The sequence below is a fragment of the Strix uralensis genome, chromosome 12, assembly GCF_047716275.1.
Source record: "Strix uralensis isolate ZFMK-TIS-50842 chromosome 12, bStrUra1, whole genome shotgun sequence".
Taxonomy (NCBI): Eukaryota; Metazoa; Chordata; class Aves; order Strigiformes; family Strigidae; genus Strix; species Strix uralensis.
In genome coordinates this window covers 14,414,551-14,437,322 of record NC_133983.1, presented here as the reverse complement: position 1 = coordinate 14,437,322, position 22,772 = coordinate 14,414,551, and the positions used below count along the sequence as shown (strand labels likewise).

The 22,772-nt window shown below is 38.1% G+C and overlaps 1 protein-coding gene across 5 annotated transcripts in view; it reads left to right on the top strand.

The window, feature by feature from the left end:
- Window positions 1-22,772, top strand: part of GARRE1 (granule associated Rac and RHOG effector 1) — a 60,867-nt gene that overhangs the window by 11,784 nt on the left and 26,311 nt on the right. For 2 of the 5 annotated variants that reach the window (XM_074882195.1, XM_074882196.1), the window contains one exon: window positions 18,728-20,044. The exons of 1 other annotated variant lie outside the window; for it this stretch is intronic. In XM_074882195.1, coding sequence (XP_074738296.1) covers window positions 19,550-20,044 — 495 coding nt within the window. In that variant the 5' untranslated portion in view covers window positions 18,728-19,549. Of the gene's footprint in view, window positions 1-6,817; window positions 6,935-17,971; window positions 18,046-18,727; window positions 20,045-22,772 lie in introns of those variants that run through there. 2 more of the 5 variants (XM_074882197.1, XM_074882198.1) reach the window with 2 other exon arrangements.

The following is a 22,772-nucleotide window of genomic DNA, read 5'->3' as shown; positions in this document are numbered from 1 at the left end:
GTGTCTCTAATACTGTATTTTTTAAGCTTGCTGCAGTGAAGCTAAAAGTAGGAACAAGAAATTGAAAATAGGACCAATGTTGAATTGAAAGCAAGAAAGTAAGATACATTTTTTCAGTGCTGAAAAATTGCAGGTAACTAGAGTTGGTATTATAATGGCTTTTTTGAAAAGAAGATGTAAAAAATAAATGCAGCATGCCTGTGTTTATTCACTGTAGTATTCCCTGAGAGATTTTTATAGATATATATTGTAGGCTTATGCAGAATATGGAAGTTCTAATTGCCTAAGAGAATAACTCTCGAAACAGAGCAAGATCCTTACAGAGCCTTGGAAGAAGAGAATATTAGTAGCAGTAGGAACACAGTTTTCCAGGCTTTTTTCTATATAATGCTTTGGAGAACAGGAATGGATTGAAATCCTTCCTGCAAAAGCATGTTAACTGTTCTGTTTGCACTTTCTGCTGCCATCAGTAATTCAGGAGCAGAGTACGCACAAGTTCAGGTTTTTGTCAGAGCTTGCCTAATGGGGAAAAAATGTGAAAGAAAATGTGTTATCTGTAAATGGAAAACATACGAAAGAACTATAGTGAAAGTTTGAGCCTTAGATCTTAGGGTCTAGCAGCAGGGTTCTTTCCAAACAGTTAATTGTTCGGTGGGGGTCTGTTGCTGTGTTGCTTATCTTAAAGCAGATATAAGGTGAACTTTTTGCCTAAGTGATAATTTTTCTTACCTTCTCCTGAAACGTGTGGAAGGAGTTGTTTCCATAATACTGATTATGGAGTAGTAGTGGACATTGAGTTTGGTCCAAGTCAGTCTGGCTGAGCCATAGCCACTGTGTGATGGTTCCTCTGGGATTGAAAGAACTTGAAAGTAGTGAATATGTGGGAATGTCTTAGACAAGGTCTGTGTTCCTACAGAAGGTCCCTGGCTGTGGTTCTTGAGAGGTGATGGTTACAGCAGTGTCTGGCTTTGTGCAGGGAAGGTGGGTTTCATAGCAGGCTACAGGCTCCCCTGGCAGGGAAGCTGTATGTGGGCTAAATCAGGTGTAGTGTGGAAGTTTGTGGTAGGTAGCAGAGAGTCAGAAGGCACATGTTGTCTATTTTGGCCACTCATTTTATCTTAAATATAATGGTTACTAGATCATGTTAATACTCTTGTAGTTCGTGTTAATATACTTAATATTTAAAATCGAATTGTTAAATTTTTTAAAAATCCTAAGTATATTGTTAAATACCAAACCAAACAATTGGCCATTATGATGATCAGTGTTCATTTCTTTAAGCTCCAGTACTGACAGTAGTAGTAAGAGTATTGCTGTTAGTACTATGATGACTTCACCTGATGATGCTGGTGGGCTATAAGCGGAAGTCATAATTTTTCAGAAATTCTTCTCAGGTCTCCTTTCAGAAATTTTAGAAAAATCCCTACATTTTCAGTTATCTTAAGTGCTTTTTTAGATGCTCATTGAGTAATTTGAATGTTTCATGTAAACTATTGTATGTTAAAAGGGTTGTTTTGACTTAGTAGAATGTTTATTGCATGCTTTATCCAGAATTAAGACACAAATTATGCATCTCCAGCCTGCATCAGTGATTGTACTCCAGGAGCCCTTTCCCAATGCAGTAAGGATTTTAAAATGGTGTGAAGTATGGATTTACTTCGGTACATACTTTGTTTTCATTCTTTATGACTAATGAAGAATATTCTTACATGACTAAAATCACCTATACTGTGTTCCCACAGGTTTATGAAAGATGGGAGTGGAAACAGTTTTGAAAAAGACCTCCTTAATGCTGACCTCAGTGTGAGGACTTTAGGATTGCTTCTGTAACTTTCATACCAAAAACAGAGACTGTGGAGAAAATATTTTTAAAATTATATTTACATTGACAAGCAGTATTATATTCTTGTGTATTTTATGGAGACCACAGTAATAAAATGCTTAATGAATTTAGTATTTTGAAATAATGGGTTGTTGGACAGTGGTGTGATACTCTTTTTCCGTTTCAATAACAGTATCCTTTTGAAAACATACTTGCAAATATTTTCCTAGTGCTATGATAAATTTTTGTGGCTGTCATTCATTGACATGAGAATCTCAGTGAGGTTTTTTGAGATGTTTCTAGTCCTCATTTTGGGGTGGAGTAGAGAAGCTTTCAAATGTTGACCCTTAAGACTCAATGAAGTTACCATTCAAAATATGTTTTTATAACGTCCTTTTTTTGCTGAGGGAACAACAGTCCTAAATTGCAATTATCATTTATGTTGGCAATGTAATTTTAGTTATTTAAGTAAGGAAAAGAAAATATTGTTACTCCTCCAGTAACCACCTAGAAATGAATCTCATGTCAGGCTACTTCTGACTGCACTGCTCCTGTTAACATGCTCAGTTTTGCTTCATAGTATAAATTACCTGATAGATATGTTGAGGAGATGATTCTTGACTTCAAAATTTCTGTATTTACTGTTTTACAGTCCATTTCAAAAGCCGCCTCTACCTTAAAAAGTTCTCACACTTGTTTTTCTCTAGTCTGATTTATGTTCACTTATCTGTTTTTATTCTTAATTGCTAGAGGCTGTCCTCCCACTTGCACTATTCAATTTCTGTGGAACTACCAATGAATTCAAATGATGCCCTGCTGAGAATAGGATGGAAGCTGAAGGAGTGGGAGAGAGAAAGTAGAACAAATTAATGGTACTTACTAGAACTGCCTGAGCAGACCAATGCAAAACAAACCGTATTTATTGCAAAACATGTTAAGAGATACATAATTGAACAAAAGGTCATAACACTTCATGTCTTAGTTCAAGGATTATTCCTACTTTTTCTAGTTTTACTTGTGTGGTCAAGTTGTCCCATAACTGATTATGTATAAAATACAATTTAGAAAGTAATTTTGTGAAGTACTTGGGTCAATTTCTTTGCCATTAGCATCCTAGGCTGACTAATTTTCTGAATAATCAATAGAAAGTCATATCAGTATAGTTGGCCTTGTTTTGAAAAGCTAGATACTCCCTTGGTATAAGCATTATAAATATTTTGGTATGTGGATACATTGGAATTCACTTTTTTAAACTTGCACTGTGTGTAAGTGAAGGTATTCACTAATGCACAGCGACCAAATCAGTTCCTCTCTGCAGGGTAAGCACACAGCCAGCTGAACAGTGACAGATGTTCCCTCCATGCTCCATGGGGGTGTGTTTTCTGGGACTGAAAAAGCTTATTTTGGGGTAGGCAGAAGAGTGCTAGCATGTGGCTGATGGAAACACAGACGTGTACTTCTGACTCTCTGCAGCTCTGAGAGGGCATGGCTGTGTCGGATTGCAACCTCCAGCCTTGGGTCGCATCCTGGAAACTTCTTGTTTTTCAGCACTTTGGAGACAGAAAAATATTTTTTCGTTCTTCTGGGAGCTGTTCTGTATCAAAGTGCTTTTGTGGGAGAATTTGTGCATGGAGGAACATTTTGCCCTAGCAACTCTACAAATTGGGTATAAATAATAAAAATATGGAAGAGGGTTATGGATAGTGCTAATTAATTAAAAGTATACATTTTGACTGCTGTCATTGTGGCCTAGATGGACATCTGAAACAGTAGGCCGTTTTTATTTTAATTTGTTTTGTGTAAGAAATGTTACAGAACTGGTGGCAAACAAATGACACATTTTGTTGTTGGAAAAACCCAAACAAGTTTAAGCAAAGTCCTTCTCATAAATAGATGGTGTCAGATGAGAAGAATTCCTTTGTAATAAAACCCTGTAATTTGTAAGACTTTAGTTTAATGTCCACAGATACTCTCCAAGTATCAATAATTGCTGGAAATTAATGCTCTGCTTTGCAAACTACCCTGAAATGCAGATCTGTTGTATTTTAAGGTCTTAATCTAAACCTAAGATATAAAGCGGTTGCATTGCAGTGGAGTACTGACCAGTTGTATTGAAAACATCTTTTCAGAGAAGGCTTTTAAACCTATATTGCATAAACACTATATGCTCTTAAAAGTAATGTAAAATCGTCCTCAACTTATAACCTCTGACGTACTCTGTGCGCTATCCTGAGTATAGGAAGCAGAGTCTGCAACGTGGAGGATATTTAATTTAAAAAATTGGGATAAGGGTCGTGAATTGTATGCTAGAAATAGAAAATAAGATTAGAGGTTATGTTTCAGGCATGGAGCTGTCTCTGGGGGGGAACAGAACAAGGTTACTTCAAGGTTTGGAGTCTGGTTGGGGGATGGGGAGAAGGGAGGAAATCCAGCAGTGGCTAAAAATGGTGCCTGGGGTGGTTTTGTAGTAATATATAAAGTAGAAATTGCCAGGCATTGCCTTGATGCTTAGTGTTGTGTATTGTAGCCTTCTTGCCATTGCTTGCTGGTGCCAGATTAGTCATGGGTAGTGCTTGGTACCAGTGGGGTGGTCCCGACAGTCAGCACACCCTCTGCACAAACAGTCCTGGTGGTGGAAAGGTCACTTTTTCTAAATCTAATACTTAAGAAATACACTTGAAAGGGGTCTGGCCAGATCTGTAATAGATGCATCAGCTGGTATTGAAATATTGCTTAAATATATTTGGCATCTTTGCAGTGTCTTATGCCTGGCAGAGTTTTACTGTGTTGCAATTTCTGCAGCAGAAAGCCCTTTGTCAACATAAGTTACTAGGAAGGAGTGTCAGCATGGCTTAAATCACCTAAACATCATTTAATATAAGCCTAGTCTTTCATGTTGATAATAATTTAAGTATAATTGACACATCAGAAGATTTTAAATGCTTCTTTCCAGTCTTCATTTGTGAACAAAATTCAGCTCTGTTAATGAATATTGACATAGCACTGCATGTTTAGGATCTTCCATTGATGCATGTGTGTGATATCTTGGATTGTTGGCACTAGGTGCTTCAGGGGGGAATACATGTGAGATTTCAGAAAGATCTAACAAATAGTAAGAGTTTTAAGCTTACGTCTTCAGTTTTGCTTATGGATGTTTGATTTCTACTGAATAGATCAGTCACATCATGTTAATTTGTTTTATGGATTAAAACATTGCATCTCTTACTCTTTCAAGATGTATTATACCAGCATAAATATACCAGTGTATTCTCTGCTGGACAAAAATTTTTTTGCACAACTCGGTGCAGAAATTTTGGCACATAACCTGGTGACAAGTCATGCCCGTGATTGAGGGCTTAGTTGTTTATGTAAAACTATCAGTACTTCTACTTTCAGATCTGACTGTGCTTTCTATGTTGTAAATTAGGATTGATAATTATTTAACAATTGATAATTTTATTGGGAAATATTTGGAGAGTTCTTTGGGGAATAGTTAACCGAAGAACAATGCGGGTTTTTTTAAAGGAAAAATCACATCAGTCAAATCACATCAGTATTTATCTGAACATCAGTTTGACTGTTGTATGCCTTTCCATGCTGTATACTTAATGTAGCAGCTTAAAGCCGGAAGCTAGAAAAGCTCTGCATGCTGCTGAGACGTGCCGGCAGAATTCCATGTATGCATTTGTTAGCAAGCAGCTCTTGTGTGAAGTTATTTATATTCCTTGGTAGCATCTACACTAGATATAAAAAATGAGATTTATTTTCCAAATGTGAAAATTGTATTGAAAGAAATTAAGCTACATGATTAAGGGTGTTAACTCTGTTTTTAAAGGAGCAGGAAAACAAGAGTCTGTTAAAATATTAAAATATTTTGCTTTTCTTAATAAAAGGAAAATAACTTCAATCAAGCCAGTCTTTTTAGGAAGAACATAAAAAATGTGAAAACCAAGTAACTAATTGCTTTTAAGAGCAGAAATTTCTTATGGTTGTGTCAGTGTAAGGAGGGGATGGAGAAGACCTAGGATTGCTTTAGCATTCCTCAACCTTCAGTCTGCAGCTTTTTGATTTTAAGTTGACCTGTGGCCCATTTTGACATTTACATTGTGTGGATAAAAGGCAGCAAATTATTCTGTGGACTGAAATAGAAAGCAGGATTACTGAAGCAGCTAATAGAAGGCAGTAGATACTGGAGTCTCAGAGATGTAAGCAGTTGCCATGTGGTGAAGGTGGGGTGGTACTCGCTGGAACACAGGGGCAAGAAGGGCAAGAGGAGAATCCTTTTGTCTCTGGTGCTTAACTTGTGTTTGAACCAGTTGTTAATGGCATTTGCAGAAGATTGAGCAACTTGGGCAAGGCTTTTTTTAGTTTTCTGCTGTGTAAAGCAGGCAGCACAGCTAGATAAGTGCTAAGCTTTGGGTGTTCTTGAAGGGGGAAAGGTTATAGTTAGCAAGATTTGGCTATATTTTTCCCTTTTTGTATTAGAGATTTATAGACTGGAAGGGTGCTATATTTGATCTTATAACTAATCGTGTTTTGACCTCAACTATGCAGGATGAGTTAGTGCTATTTTAAAAATCTCATCTATATTTAGTTAAGACTTATAAGTTATGGACTTAATGAGGAGGGAAATACTGTGCCCAAGACACACAAGCAACTTTTTTGATTAGAAAAAATGAGGAAAGGTTATAACGTATGCATGCTATGTTTCTACTTTTTTAACCTTTATGCTCTCAAATTACTTCTCACCACTGTTCCTTCATCAGCTACAGAAGTTAGTTCTACATAATATATTAAAAACCATAGATTTGTTAGAAATAAAGCATTTTGACAGTTCCAAAAGTCTCCTGTTACAAAGGTCTAGTTCAAGAATGCTTTTTAGAATTGAGGTTAAAACTATTCAACTACTACTACTACTTATGAAATCCCTGTTTACAGTAGTGTTATATGATGCTTTTTGTATTATGTACACACTAATGTTTGGTTTTGTTATAGGAGAGAGACTGTTATTCACACTGGATTGCTCTGGTTTATTCATATCCTGTGACAGTGAATCAGATACTGCTGTCTATATACAGACTGAATTGCCAGCCAACTTTGGGCCCAAATATGGTAAACATAATTATGTTCATTTGCTGTAAAAATACATTTTCCTTAGTTTAACATTTTCATGATTACAGTTTTCTGATAATTCCATAATTTTCAACATGAGACGGATATGAAAGGCCTAATCATCGTGTCCCTCTCTTCAGTATAGAATATAGTTTGTTTTCCTGGGCAAAACTCCAGCTGTTCAGTGATGAATCTACTGCTGCTCAAATACAGTAAGCCCATAAACCGTTTGGAAAGTCTGTTCTCAGAATGCAGGAGTTGTGGTACGGAGACATGAATGTCTGTATTAGCTAGATGACAAAAAAGCTCGTGGCTGCAACTGTCATGAGACAGTAAGTGTATGTGCTGATGTCAGTTTTTCTGAAATGTATTCCTGTTTCCTATTTTTGGAAATGAAATTCATATAATTTCAGAATACTTAATACTTTTCAAGTAGGTGACTTTCAATGAATGAGTTGGGGGAGAAGGCAAATGTTAAGATAGATATAGCCTCTACCGTGTACTGAAGGGAATATTAATAAATATTGGATTAGGTTTTATTTTCAGTCACAAAGAAATAGTATGGTAATATACTTGTTAAATATGAAGAAGTGAATAGTTTACATGTGGAAATACATGCTAATAGTAGCCTCTTCGTTTATGAGTGGGTTAGGATTAGTATATTTAATGCCACTACAAAAACACACTTGCAGGGCTTTTTCTTTCTCTTTTTTTTTTTATATAGTCTAGTATCAAGAGAATGTTGTAGACGTGTTTTGTGGCAAGTGTTGAGAATTCAGGAGAAGCATAGTAATTTGGGAAAGGAAAGATTGTTGGTGTTGAGTTACTCCAAATGTTTTGAAAGCTTTCATCATCCTTGCTGCAAACAGGCAAAAAAAAAAAAAAATCACATAAAGGCTCTACAGGATTTTCTGTACATAATCTGTGTTATGTTTCTAGTACTGAAAACTTCTTGATAGAAGAGCTTTATATGTGTGGATGATTGTAATTTTCACTGCCTTGAAATACTACTTTTGTCTAACACTACTAAAATAATTAAAATATGTACTGAAGCTAGTCTGAGTTTGGGTTTTCTTTTTAAAGTTGCATAGCATCACAAACTCAGTTAAAACAGTCTAGAAATTTGGTTTAGGCATATTTCAGTGGAAAAATTCAAATGTGTATATGCTAATAAGTGTGAATATTGTGGCATTTATGAAATGTAGTATCTATGTTTGCAGGAGCAGCAAAGTGGCTGGAAGCCGTGTCTAAAAGTTAACAGCTGATTTATCGATGAGGAAATGCTTCTGTTTCCAGAGCAGTTGTAAACAATATGTCATTGTGATATACTGCTTTTGATAATCACTAAGTTGGAGTAAGAAGGTAAAAGTGGCCATGCTGATTCAGACTTCAAAATTGATCCCACTCAACCATCTTTATCCCATGGAGGTTATAAAGGGATACCTAGGGAAAGGCAAGAACAGCATGTATTTGTGGGCTACACATTTAAAACTGTCTTCAACAATTTGCTACATATAGGATTTCCTGAGCCTGTGGTTAGTCTATTTAGTAAGCCAAATGAGCCCCTCTGGAAGAAAGAGTGGTAAGGAGACCAGAACTGCATGCTAAATTTGAAGTGTGGGTAAACCATGGATTTATGCAGTGGCATAATTATGTTTCTGGCTTTTCCAAAGCTGCTTCTCCCTTTCAAATTCCTTTGCTACTAATTTATAACATAAGATTTGCTCTTCTGAGTCTACCATTCAGCATCAAGCTGACACTTTAGCAAAAACAGTCAGCTGTAACACAGAGATCATCTTCCTAAGTGGTAATGGTCAGGCCAGAGCCCATCGTTTTGTATGTGAGGCTAGGATTGTTTTTCCATGTATGAGTTGATAAATTTGTCCATAATGAATCTAGTCTCTTATTTTAGTCCCTCAGACCTGTAAAGTTACATCATTCTTTGTGTGTACACACACACATATATATATTAGTAGTAGTGCCTAAATGCTGTAGTATTTGACTGGGGCTCTTACTCCCACTTGTCTTTCCAAGTCTTGTTTAAAGTATGATTTGTTTGGGGCAATGAAAACTTCCTCAGAAAAAACAAACTTTTGAAAGAAGATATACTGAAGGTAGCATGTATAGTATGTCTTTTAATTATTTCTCCAAGTACTTCATCAAAGGCTGGGAGTTATTCCCATTTTTCTAAGTGCAGAAGCTTTTTATGCAGTATTTGGGTCCATGGACAAATAATTTTAAGCCAGTGGGAATAAAGCTCTGTGTAGAGCCCTCTGCTTGATTTCTTGATCTACACTGACTCAGCAGTAACTAACTTCAAGGTGATTTTCTAAACATCTTTAAAAAATTTTAGTAGAAATTTTAGCAGGCGTTTAAAAATGTATATTAAAAACCTCTCTTCCCAGTGAATGATAGTGAAAAATGCATGTGGCATTTGCCTATGCTGGAAAACTGCAATTCATGATTTAACAAGGAGATTTAACTCATCAGTTGAGTATGTGAGAGATAACATTGACTTTATTGGACCTAATCATATGCCTAAGTCCATTGCTGAAGTGAGCACAAAGGTTTAAGATGTCTGCTATGAGATTATAGGATTGTAGGGTTTTTTTGGGTTTTCTTGTTTTGTTGTTTTTTTATTGTTGTTTGTCATACCGTGTTCCCCTTCCACCCACCCCATTTGAAACCTGGTTCTTCTGCAGAAACATGGAAAATTATGGTTTTCATAGTTATCATTACAGACCTGAGAAACAATTAAAATTTGGTTTCTTAATGCTTTTCTCTGTTAAGTTTTAACAAGGAAATAGCATTGTAGACTCTTCATGCTTACTGTGTTTACAAGTGAAACTGCAATTAGGGTGGAGAATAGTCTTGACATAGGTGGCTTCCCCTGTAGCTTAGAAAGACTTGAAGTGCATATAATATATGCTGGATGGTTTACAAGAAAGGTCTTGGGAGGGCATGGGTGGGAATTATTCTCAAATGGCCATAACTGGACCATGATGCACAAGCCTGACCAAATAATATTCCTGTTCCATGTATGCTTTGACTATCTAATTCAGCCTTTTCTTCCTGCCTTCCCTTTACCAAGAAGTGAAATCTGTGGCTGAAAAAGTCCATTTATAGGAATAGATGTGAACTTATTCTTGAGGCTTTTCTAGAAATTGTCAGCTCTTCATCCCATCCTTGAAACCATGGCCTTCAGTTCTTCACTCCGTTTTGAAGAAAAGTGTGGGTTTTCTGATGGCTGGCTGCAAGCTGCTGGCTTTCAGTGTGAGCAGGCATCTCTTCCCAAGCAGTCCTGCAGATAGTGGCCAGAATCAAAGAATTCTGTAGATGATCTATTCTGGGAGGCGGAGCTGTGCCTTTTCTACAGAAAGTTTGTGCTTGCTCTTGCTGTGGTCCCATGAGCCTTTTCTTCATCTTAGCACATTTTACAGCTCAGAGGGAGCAAGAGAGAGTGTGCTTGTGGCTGATGTTAGGTGCAGCCTTTTGGGAGATGAGAGATGGAGTCTTGAGCCTCCTCTGGCTGACAGTCACATTGCATGGGAATTTCTTGTGCTGTGTGCAAGTGCTTTGTTAGGCTACTGTATCAAAAGAATGGACGTTATTTTCTTTTCCTCTTCTGTGCCCACAGTTCTCTTTCAAAAGGGAACTGGTCCTGCTTTCAAAATAGATAACGTAAGCACCTATTGCCAAGGGAGGTTTGAAACAGTGATCCTGATCTGAGACAGGCATCTATTTTTGACACTCAGGGAGGCACCCAAGTCTGAAAGGAGGTCTGGTTTAACACATTCCTTTCACCAGCTTTTCCTTTTGCTGTCTTGTATTGATGAGACTTGAGTTAATGCTCTTTGGCGTGTTAACATGTTTTACTTCAAGCAAAATGTAAGAAGTCCCCTGATGCACTGTAGGCTCTGCCTTGGAAAAATCCAGCTCAGTATACTGACAACTCTTAATCCAATTCAGAGTTATCTACCTTCCATGTGTATTTTATAGGGAGTGTAGTTATACAGTTCAGGGCTATGGATTCTTTTCTGGAGGGTTAAGGGTTGGAAACAGGGTGGTGTAGTGCTGAGCAGCCAAGACCCTCAGCCCTTACCTAGCTCCTAGCTGGTGTTCAGCCTTTTCCAGTTCTCTCTGTTTCTAAGCAGTTTTCATGACAGTCTTTGGTGATTTGTTTTTTTTGGGCAGGGCGTGAGGTATTTTTGGTTTTGCTTGTCATTTAGGGCATCTAGCATAGATGTGCCTCTTGCACTTATACTGAAAAATCCTCTTAAAGACACAAAAGGACCCAAGTAAGTTAATAGCTTTGTTTTAAGGAGGGTCATTTTGAAGGGGGAAAAAAAACTCTAGACAAAGACGTAATAAATTAGTTAAGAGACTGTCTATAAATGCTAGGTAAATATTTCATCAGTGAAATTGGTCTTTGAGTTAATAAAATCCAAGTTGCTGGAGCCTTCCACTTAGGCTTTACAGATCTCCATGCTTCTGTTGAGATCAGTTTCTGTATTAGTAAGTTGGTCTGTTTAGATTTGTATACATTTAAATAGGATGCTCAAGTTGATGATTCTAGTTAAATTACACTAACTATATGGTCCCTGTAGAGTATGTCCTGTGAGCTATGGTCCCCAACTGGTGGGAGGGAAGACACTGAATTGGCTTTAATGCTGTGGCTGTTGACATCCATCTAACCCTGGAGTAGCCAGGAGAGCAGGCCAGAGCATGTGGTGAGCTGGTATTAGGAAGGGGGAGACCCTGGAAGGAGGGTGTTTCCAACAGGAGCTTCACGGGTTCACTAAGGATTGACTTGCCTATTTTTTTTTGTTTTGGTTTGGTTTTTTCCTCCAACTGTTCTGGGCAAGCAGCCAAAAAGGAATCCCAATAAGCAATTCATGAGCTAACAAGAACTAAAATGATATTGGTATAACAGGCTATTTCTGTCTCTCTTCCCCTCTCTCCTCCCCTTGTCCTCCTCTAATAGGAGATTTTTACAACTTGGATGACATGAAAAAACCCAAAACCCAACCCCCCAAAAAAATCCTACAGGAGGTGCCCAGGTCTTCTAGTGGCTGCAGCCCACCCTGTTAGAAAGGCTACCAGGCTTGAAAAGTGAGGTTGGTTTTTCTTTCTGGCTTTGTAGTCTAAATACGGGCACCTGACCAAAAGCAATCGGGATTCAGGGACGTGTGTTGCCTGCCAACAGGCTGAGCTACCAGGACGTGGGTCCTCTCCGTGCTGGCACTCACGGCTGCTGGGATTCTTGTCGTGTGCCTGCATCCTGACAGCTGCCTGGAGCAAGTCCTGAGAAACTGTAAGCCTCGTTTGCCCTGATGGTGAAGATGATGATACTTGTCAACCCCTATAAAAGCATTTGCATGCTTTAAGTATTTATGATGTGTTGGTAAGAAATTACAGGTGCAGAATAATTTAGTTGATGTCAGAGATTAATGCATTTTTCTGCCAGTCAGCAGTACTTGGAGATGGCTGTTCTTGTGACTGAAAAGTTAAATTTTCAAAACATAGTTTCAGCGCTTGTTATTCTGAGAAGTGTTATGTCCAGGATAGTGTTTTAAAATGAAAACAAATTTTAAAAGCCCCCACACTTAATTCTATGCATTTTCTGTTTATGGGTGGATTGAATATATTATACAGTTGTCATTCTTCTGGCAGTTTTAATAGGTGTGGTGTATTAATTGAGAGTGGAGATGTTGTAGTTGAATTCAGAATTTAATTTCTCAGGTTATGAGATTTATTACTGAAAGTCTAAAATTCTTCATATTGAATCTCTGGTATGTGGATTTCAATTTCTAGTATTTTTGAATGGATATGTTTTGTAAATGCTAAAAGCACTCTATAGCTATAAATGTAATCCATCTTTAGTTTGGGATAGTGTAAAATGAATCAACTCCCAGTTAAAAACCTGTAGAATGATGTTTGTCTTAAAATCCCCTTCCAAAAGTAGTTGAGACTACTTGACTTTTTTCCTTAGTCTGTTTACTTACGAGGATCCTGAAAAATTTATTTGGAGGAAAGAGTTTCTACCATCTGTCTCAGATCACCTGTATTCTCTCCTACAATTAGTAGCCTATCTAAAAGGAGAAGCAAGAAGAAACCTCTTACACCAGACACAGCCTGTGGCTCTTCCCTCCAGATGAAGGTTTGATATGATTCCTTTGTGCCTTGAGCACACTGGTACACTGTACAAGGCCCCTATTTGGGACTAACTTTCAACTTCTCTTGTTTCAGTACTGTGTCTGTGCTATTGTGTAGACCGCTGGTTTGAAACCTTTTTATAGTTGGGCCTCTGAGTGCTGCCTTTTCCAGAAGCCCTTGCTGTTGTCTCTTCCATCCTTGCTGTCCGTTCTTGCCTTCACCCTTGTCAGTGTGGTTCTCAAGGTGAGCAAAGCTCCAGAGCCCATCTTGTGATGCACGCTTGGCTTTGGGCTTGAGCTGGATGTCCTTCCCAGCCAGGGGTCCCTGCTTTAGGCCACTGGGTTTCCTTGACCAGGATATTTGTAGTTGCGTTGTGAGGTGTCAGTACACAAATTGATGTTGCTTGTGCCTCAGCTGGCCAATTTTTTAGTTCTGAGCCAGCTACTGGTGGGGACAGTGGGAGACTGGTCTTCTGGAAACAGTGTATGGCCTTCCCCTACTCTTCTGCTCCCGGTTTGTTATTCAGATGTCAAAGACCATTTGGGCTATTTTTATTTATTTTAAGGTATCCACATTTGGACCTTGGGTGCCCTGGCCAGGTGATGGATCTGATGTACAGATTAGTTACAGCAGAACTTTAAGGTGGAATGACGCCTTTCATGGTAGAGTAACTTTTAGATTTGTTTTAACTTTTAACATTTGTGTAACTAAATGTGAGAGGGAATTGGTGTGTTCTTGACAGGAGGCCCTTGTCTCTAGCAGCTTGCTGGCCTTTTGGCATTGCAGTAGGCTTTGTTTCTTCAGGCTTTTCCCTGGTAAGCAATGTAGCAGTTCTGGGCTGTCTCTTTACTTTTTTTGCAACATTAATTGAATTTGGTTGCTTTCATGTTTGATTGTTTTACCTGAAAGATGCCTGCGATGTTAAGTTCATCCTGAGATTTGGAATCTGTATCTCATAAAATTAAAACCAAAGTACAGTATCTGGAAGTGTTACTTTCAAAAAATTTAGCTCAGGTATTTTGCATCATCTTACTCATATGTTATTGCACATTCACTGAAAGGACAGCAGAATTTATAAAGAACACCTTTGCAAGCAGCTTTTAAAATTGAGATCAGAACCCTTTTGAAAGCGTGGAAAGCTGTTTTTTGTGATCAAAAAGTTTTTGACCAGTATGGTCTGTAAAACATTCACGTAGATGATAGATGAAGTGGGCTGAAAGGAAGTTGACAGTATGGGTAATTGTGTAACTTAACTAGTAATAGACTTGTACGTTTTACTACTTCCTCTGCTCAATTTCCTGTGTTGATTCAGGGAAAAAGTTGCCTCTTCTAGCAGGGTAGTCCCAAATGGGGCGAATGGGGGATTAGACCCCTTGTTGCTGGTCCAGAACAGAAACTGGGAGGTGCCAAATTCCATTTGTCTGAAAGTCTTCTGTGCTAATTTGTCTCTTGCAATCAGTGAAGTTGGAAAAAACACTTCTGATTTTCTGGGAAGTATCTAAGCAAAAATTTTTGGATGTTACATTTAAAAAAAGGATAGTGAACTTGATTTGCGTATGCACTGATTTTCATCCAATTTCTGTTTCCTCTATGCAAATGTGGCCATTTTTAGAGCATCTCTAGCGGATGTCTACTTGATTCTCTGTGGAAGTTCAGATAGCTCAAACTAGTAGCAGTTCCTCAACTATAGCATTAACTCCTTAAAGCAAGAACATAAACAGTGTGGTGAGCTTTTTCAGTAGCTTTTTACAGCTTTCAACAGGATAGTGTTCAGTGTGGAGCTTGTTTTTGTACTATACATTCTATTTATAATGTTAAATAGTATATAAATAGTACTGGTTGGTCTTGATTACACAATGGAAGGAATAAATTTTTTTGTGACATGCTAACTTTTTTGATACTTTCTACACTTGATTTCTGTGAATATTTCTGTTTTCTGCAAAATGAAGTACAAGCTTAATGTTTATATTATGGACTGATAACATGCTGTTCTTGTATCACTAGAATTAAACTCTTTCAGTTTGTTTTTTTTTCTAATATGGCAAGAGTTAGATTGACGTAAAATTCATATCGTTACAATATGGAGCCCCCACTTTTAGTCCATGCAGCAAGAGCAGTGGGGGAACCGTAGCATTGGAGAAGGGAGGGGAGAGCGTGGGAACATTCTCTGCTTCACTTTTTCAGGAGAAGATGCAAAAGGAAGAATGTTTATTTTGTACGTAGCATGTTGGAGATCTCATTATAGAAAGTGTAAGACATGTGGCATTACCCGCATGCCTAGTGTTGAAAACTGTGGCTTTCCTCTCTCTACATAAACATCTCTTTACATGCTGAAGATAAATGCTGTCCTCTTTAAGCTTTTGTGTTGATTTTATTACAAGGGAATATTGAAATTTTAGAATTGAATAAGTATCTGTAGGTTTGACTATGAATTTGTCTAGGATGAAAATGCGATGATGTATCCTGTTTATACTGGTAGAAAATGCTAACCCACCATTTTTTCCTATTCATTGCATTTATGTTCTTTTAGGATGTAGCAGTTTTATGTGTTGGCTAAATATCAGACTATTGCAAATGATCAGTGACTTAGTTTGATCCTGAAAGGCTCAGTGTATAATCACAACCACCAAATTGTAGTGCATCTCTAATACTCTTGTCTAATTCAGTGCTGTATAGCTTGAAAACCCCTTCTTGGATTTTTCTACTTTTGGCGCTAATTAACATTTAGATGTTTCATGATAATTTCTTAAGTTCCTCTGAAATGGGAAATTCATATCTACTTATGGAAAATAATCACCAATTTACTTACACAATGCATATAAATTAACCAACTATTTTGTTCCATCTGCATTTATATGCAATCAAGAAAACCAATTTAATCATGCTTTCCACTGTAAGGCACCATAGCTTGTAAAGCAAGGAGAAAAATATTTTCAGCTATGCATATGATACCAAAACTGTCTAGAAAATTCTGGTTTTAATGGGTTTATTGCATTTTGACACATTCAGTATGAATATTGAGTATGAAGTAGTTTAAGCAATCAGCTTAGAGTAATAAGGGATGCTGAAATGCGTATGGGAATATCTGCTGTGTTTTATTTGTTTATCATGTCTTTAAAAGTGGGAATACAAAAGAATATTTACTCTAGATCTTAGAAGCAGAACCATCTGCAGCAGTGACTTCATGAAAGACTTGTGTGTCTGTTGTTTTAGTAGGTGTGAGACTATCCAGCTCTGTATGTTGTTTTGTCCTGCTATGTCTTGCCTGTTTCTTTATCTGTGGGATTTTTGTATCATATGTATGTGTCAAAACACATTATGTGAATGAGTTGATATCTTGTCTCTTCAGATAGGTGGAAATAAGAAATTTTGATAATCTTATTCCTCAACCATTTTGACAGTATTAATACAGGTTTCATATCTCAAATATAATAGCTAAAGGAACATTTTGTTGTTGAATTAAGGGGCTCCTTCCTGTTATATCTGGATTATTCTTGTAAGTACTAAGGAAAAAATCCCATTATGAATTACTGTTTGATACTAGCCTTGTACGTCGCGATTGCTGCAGTAAGGAAAAGAATGTCCTCCTTTGATCAAATCAAATTATGTGTATGTGTAGGAGAGGGAGAGAGTGACCTAAAGTGTGACTAATAGCTAGGACTAGATAAACTGATTGAAAAAATCGTGTTTCTCTACATTATACTTTCCTTCTGATAATGTCCTGACGTTGTTAATCATGTCTTTTGCAGTCTAAAGAAATAGAACATTCCTCTCTCAAAGCGAGGAACACTGTACAAACTTACCTGTTCAGCACACTAGTATGGGGTTTCCTACCCTAACCTTTGCCAGTCAGAGAGGGACCCGGGGGTGTTGATTGACAGCCGGTTGAACAGGAGCCAGCAGTGTGCCCAGGTGGCCAAGAAGGCCAATGGTATCCTGGCTTGCATCAGAAATAGCATGGCCAGCAGGGACAGGGAAGTGATCTTGCCCCTGTACTCAGCACTGGTGAGGCCGCACCTCGATTACTGTGTTCAGTTTTGGGCCCCTCACTACAAAAAGGACATTGAATTACTCGAGCGTGTCCAGAGAAGGGCAACGAAGCCGGTGCAGGGTCTGGAGCACATGTCGTATGAGGAGCGGCTGAGGGAACTGGGGGTGTTTAGTCTGGAGGAGGCTGAGGGGAGACCTCATCGCCCTCTACAACTACCTGAAAGGAGGTTGCAGAGAGCTGGGGATGAGTCTCTTTAACCAAGTAACAAGCTATAGGACAAGAGGTAATGGCCTCAAGTTGTGTCAGGGAAGGTTTAGACTGGATATTAGGAAGTATTTCTTTCCAGAAGGGGTTGTTGGGCGTTGGAATGGGCTGCCCAGGGCAGTGGTGGAGTCCCCATCCCTGGAGGTGTTTAAGAGTCGGGCTGACATAGCGCTGAGGGATATGGTGTAGTTGGGAACTGTCAGTGTTAGGTTAATGGTTGGACTGGATGATCTTCAAGGTCTTTTCCAACCTACATGACTCTAGCTGGTGGGATAAGAGGTAATTAGGTCAATGCAGTTCTGACTCTGGCACAGAAGAAAGGAAGATGATAGAGGTGGGATTAATTAACAAGCTATAAATTCATAGTGCATAAAAATTAAAAATAATTCTTGTCACATGTGTGTATAAGTATATATGTGTGTGTTTATATAAAATATGTAAATGAGCTCCTAGGATAACTGACCATTATATGGATATATGATCCCAATCTGTAAACATGATCATGAGATGCCAAGCCCTGTCCAGTTAAGAGTGTGTTTGAGTAAGGGCTTAAAAAATCTTCATGCCCTTTTCCAGAAGCTCCAGTTCCTCCAGTCTGGCCTTGGATGTCTCCTGTGGCAAACTGACCCTTGCTCACTGCTCAGGCTCTGTTCACCTTCCTACAAATGCTTTGGCTGTCCAGCTGCACCAGAGTTTGCTAGTAGGAGCAGGGCAGTACTAGAAGCTGTATTTTTCTCTCTACTTTCATGTCTGGGGAGTGTGTTTAGGCCAACCTGTTAGGCAATTCTGCCTCATATAATATGTTGCATATGACAGATTCTGTCTGCCATCCTGAAATGGGATGTGTATGTTGTATTTTTCAGCTAGTCTTAGGATATACACAGATTTTTCTACTGTTGTACTGAAAAAAAAGTGAAGGACCTGTATCTGTTGATTTAGTAAATTATTAAAATGAAGGGGAATCTCAGATTTCTGCAATAAATTATAGTGTGTGGAAAAAAGCTTCATTGATTTAATTTTTAAATTATTTAAAAAGGATGAGGTTAGAAAATGGGATTAATTCCCCCTGAGGTCTGCGTTAATAGCCTTCCAGTGTTCTTAACTGTATGAGGGTTGCACTGGGGATTAACTGTAGTCTTAAGTTTGACAGTCTAGGATGGGAGAATTAATAAGGAAATATTCAGCAGTGTTGAGTTTAGTAACAGGATGACACTAACTTGTAACTGTCTTTTAAACTGTCGGTGCAGTTCTCCATTCTTTTTGATCTTGTGTGTTGTTGACAACATATGCCTGGAGAAGTATATCAGGACACTGCAGGAGTTAAAAATCTTAAACCTTCTCATTGTTCCATAACATTTTAAACTTTTCTTTTTCCTTCACAGGAAATGACCTAGAGGCCTTACAAATACATTTGTGCATTTTTGTTCTGAGTCTACAATTGAGGGCAAATGCAGTCTGGAAGCACCACTTCTTAATGATACGACGGAAACAACTACCTCAACAAACAAGGAAAGGGGAAGAAGGCTTGCAATAATAAACACTCTAATTTTTAATAGCATATACTTGCTAAGTCTTCTGTAAGCAGAGTCCAGTATTAAGAAGAGACACTACAAATAAACGAATTTGGCAGACTGGATCTGTCAAGACATTTGAAGATATTTGATCTGCTGACATAAGGATTTGCTTTTTCAAGGAAGGAGCCTCTGCACTGCTTTTATAATCACTGTTGATCGGTGGTTTGCTCCACTTTTCCTGCTATTACTAATGGGAAAATTGTGTTAAGGTATTGCTTCTAAAACTATTATTTGCATTGACAAAAATAACTTTTGTAGACTTAATAGCAAGTGACCATATGCTCATGAAGAAATCGTAGGCGATAACTTCTCTGCTCCAGCGTTGCTTTTCTGTGTGCAGCGTGGAATACCAAACAAGAGACAGAGCATTATTGAGATACTTCAGCTTGCTTTTTTGAGTACAGTTTATAACTGCAGCAGGGCTGCACTGAACACTGAAAATACAAAGTCAGCAAATCTGCTGCCTTTCTCACTGCTGATACAGATTATACAGACGCTTGCCTTTTTGAAATGCCTTTTGTGAAACCTATGTACACAGTCCTCCACTGTTACTGTACATAACTATATATTTGAGGAAGGAATTTGACAAGTGATTGTTAATTCAAGAAATCTTTGGACAAGCACTCACTTATGTATTGCTGTAGTGCACAAGAAAGCAAAATGGACTACAAGCGGCGCTTTTTGCTTGGCGGGTCCAAGCAAAAAGTGCAGCAACACCAGCAGTATCAAATGCCTGAGCTAGGCAGGACCCTGAGCGCACCGCTGGCATCTACAACCCCAGCATCCCCTTTGGTCTCCTCAGCTGCTGCGGGCAGCTGCAACCACCCTGTGTCCCACACTACTCCGATCGCAGACATCCAGCAGGGAATCTCCAAATATCTGGATGCACTCAACGTGTTTTGCCGTACAAGCACTTTCCTTACAGACCTTTTCAGCAGTGTATTTAGGAACTCGCACTATTCTAAGGCAGCTATGCAACTGAAAGACGTGCAGGAACATGTCATGGAAGCAGCGAGTCGACTCACAGCAGCAATAAAACCAGAAATAGCAAAAATGCTGATGGAACTGAGTGCAGGAGCTGCAAACTTTAAAGATCAAAAAGAGTTCAGCCTACAAGACATTGAGGTAAGTTACCTTGGGGGATAGTGTTTTGCATGTGAACTTGTATTGTTCCTTCTGAACTGAACTCTTCAAAATCACTTCTACACCAAAAGTTCTCTCTGCCTTGCTTTGTATTTGTGGGCAATGCTGGTAAAAAGGGAAACTCTTTTATTCTTCCGTTTTCTTCAAAGTATTAAGATTTGCGTTTGCATTGCCTGACTTCCAGCTGTGTTGAATTAGGTATTTAGCAGGTATTTCTGTATAAGAACTTAGATTCTATTTGAAGTTTTCATGAAATAAGAGAGTTATCATTAAATTGTACTACCTCTATAATTGTAAATGGTAATAATCTTCTACATAATTTAAAGTTATAACCAGCAATCCAACTACCACTTTCTTCTTTGGGGAAACCGTGCTTAGTTTAAAAATAATAATAATGCAAAGCAAAAAAACCCTGCCACTCTACCCCTCCAAACCAACTAAATAAAAGTTTTAAACAATTTTGTGTTTTATGTTAGGTAATGGTTCTAACAATATTAAGGCATCGTATTCTATGTTAACCTATACTTTTCTTAATATTATCCATTCTGAGGGGAAACCTGAACACTTGGGGGTGGTACATTGTCATCAGTGTTTGTGTAAGGCTGCATATTAGTTGACTAATGATCGAAATTTGTGTAAAATGATGTTTTACCATCCTTCAAAACATTTTTGTCTTTTTGAGTTGTGCTTAAAAGGAAAATAGCATGCTAGCGGGAGAGATTTGTGATATAAAAATTTGTCATGACTTTGCTATAATTTCCATACACTGGCAAGCAAGTGTCCAACAGTCAGAATTAGGATGTTTTGAAGTGACGAGAGAATCCCCAACTGTCATCATGCCTGGCAGAGTATTTCTGAGTATTTCTCCTGTAGTAAATGTCTTAATCATGTAAACAGGCAGTGTTAAGTGATAGTCACATATGAATCTCTGGTGTTTTCAGTAGTTCCTTGTGTTTTGACATATTTCTTTACTTTACAGTAGTCTTTGCAAAGTTATTCTTACAGAATTCAATCCTGAGTGGAAAACTTACTTTTTGAGTTCTCTTAATTTTGATTTAGATTTCAGGTAACTTTGTAAGAATGAATGTTAGACACACATGCTTATCAAGCATTATCTGCTTTCTCTAACTGCACAACTTACAGACAACGTGGTTAAGTAGAATGCTATTTGTAGTACATAACTGTAGTGAGAAATATCACAGTTTTCAGTGTTGTATACTTAGTATAGAGTGAAGTAAGATTGGGCATATATTTGTTATAAAAGTCTTCTGTAGACTGGTATTTTTGAAAACAGTCTAATAACATCACTGTTTAAGGCTGTAGGAAAAAAATCTGTGATGTTTTTTAATTTAAAAATCAGTGTGAGTTTTTGTGTAATTAAAGACCTTGATAATACCTGTGCTGAAAAACTTTCTGTAATTAAAAATAAAAGGTAAAACATAGAGCACTACCTGTCTTCTTGGGTTTTTTTGTGGACTTTGAAACCCTGTCTTGCAAAATGTTGGCAACTATCTGTATACTGCTTTTATAATCTAGTCAAGCAATTCTAGGTGCTAATTCCTACCCTGCCCCACACACTGTGTTGGGAGAGTGCTTCCTCAGCACTGAGTGGAGTTCAGGAGCAAAAGCAAAGCATTGTTTGCATAAATTGGCAGCATGTTCTGCCAGCTTAAAGCAAAGGTAGAGAAACTTGCTTTGGTCCCTGCTTTACCTGTATAGACCTAACGCTTGTTCCTGAGCTCCATGTGTACCTGCACTGCTCTCTTCACCGGGCAGCTCTGTGGTAGGAACAAATGTGAAGAGAATGCAGGCAAACCAGGTGGATTGCTTGCTTTTCTTGTGGAAATTGGCCACTTGTCATCATATTCCTCTTACACCTTTTATTAATTAAAAAATGCATCTTGCACACAGCTTTAAAAAAAGTCAATATGCAAGGTTTATGGGAACTTTGGAGTAATGAGACAAGTATTGTATTATGCTTTTGCTTTAGAACCAGCAAAATTTAAGGATTTGACACTGACTTACATGGTGGTGCTATAAATCATCCAGGGAGCATGGTTTAGATGACCTAAGTATATGGGCAAGCTAGTTGGATGATTGTGCCCAGGAAGCAGTTATCAGTTGCTCACTGTCAAAATGGACCCTGGCAGAGGTCAGTACAGAGAATGTATTTAAGTTTGTCGATGACTTGAAAGTACGTGATGTATAAGTATGCTGGAAGACCTGCTGAATTAAAAATAATCTTGAGTTGAACAAAGGAGTTTTCCAGTTGGGATGGAATTCAGAGGGGAAAGCTGAATGCTAAAATACGTAAATAGAAATTTTCTTGGGCGGAGCCCACTGGGCAGCAGTTCTGAAGAACAGTTCTAGGGCTTATAGTAGTCATATGGTGAGTGGGAGTCAGTGTTGTGCAGTTGCAAATAATAAATCAATGTTGTTGCTATTGTGTAAAGAGGCAGTTGTCAGGTATTTAACATGACTAGAACCTGCAAGAACCATGAAATAAGCGTTCAGTTATCTTCACTTTAGTCATTATGGCCTTAAACACAACGGTGCACCTACACACCACTGCTTTGCACTGAGAAATAGTGAGCAACTGGAGAGACACCATAGGAGAGTAGGAAGAATAATCAGGAAATAGGACTTCAGAGGACAGATGGAAAAGACTGACTACAGAAGAGAAGACTAAGAAGGGAACTTAGAATTGTTC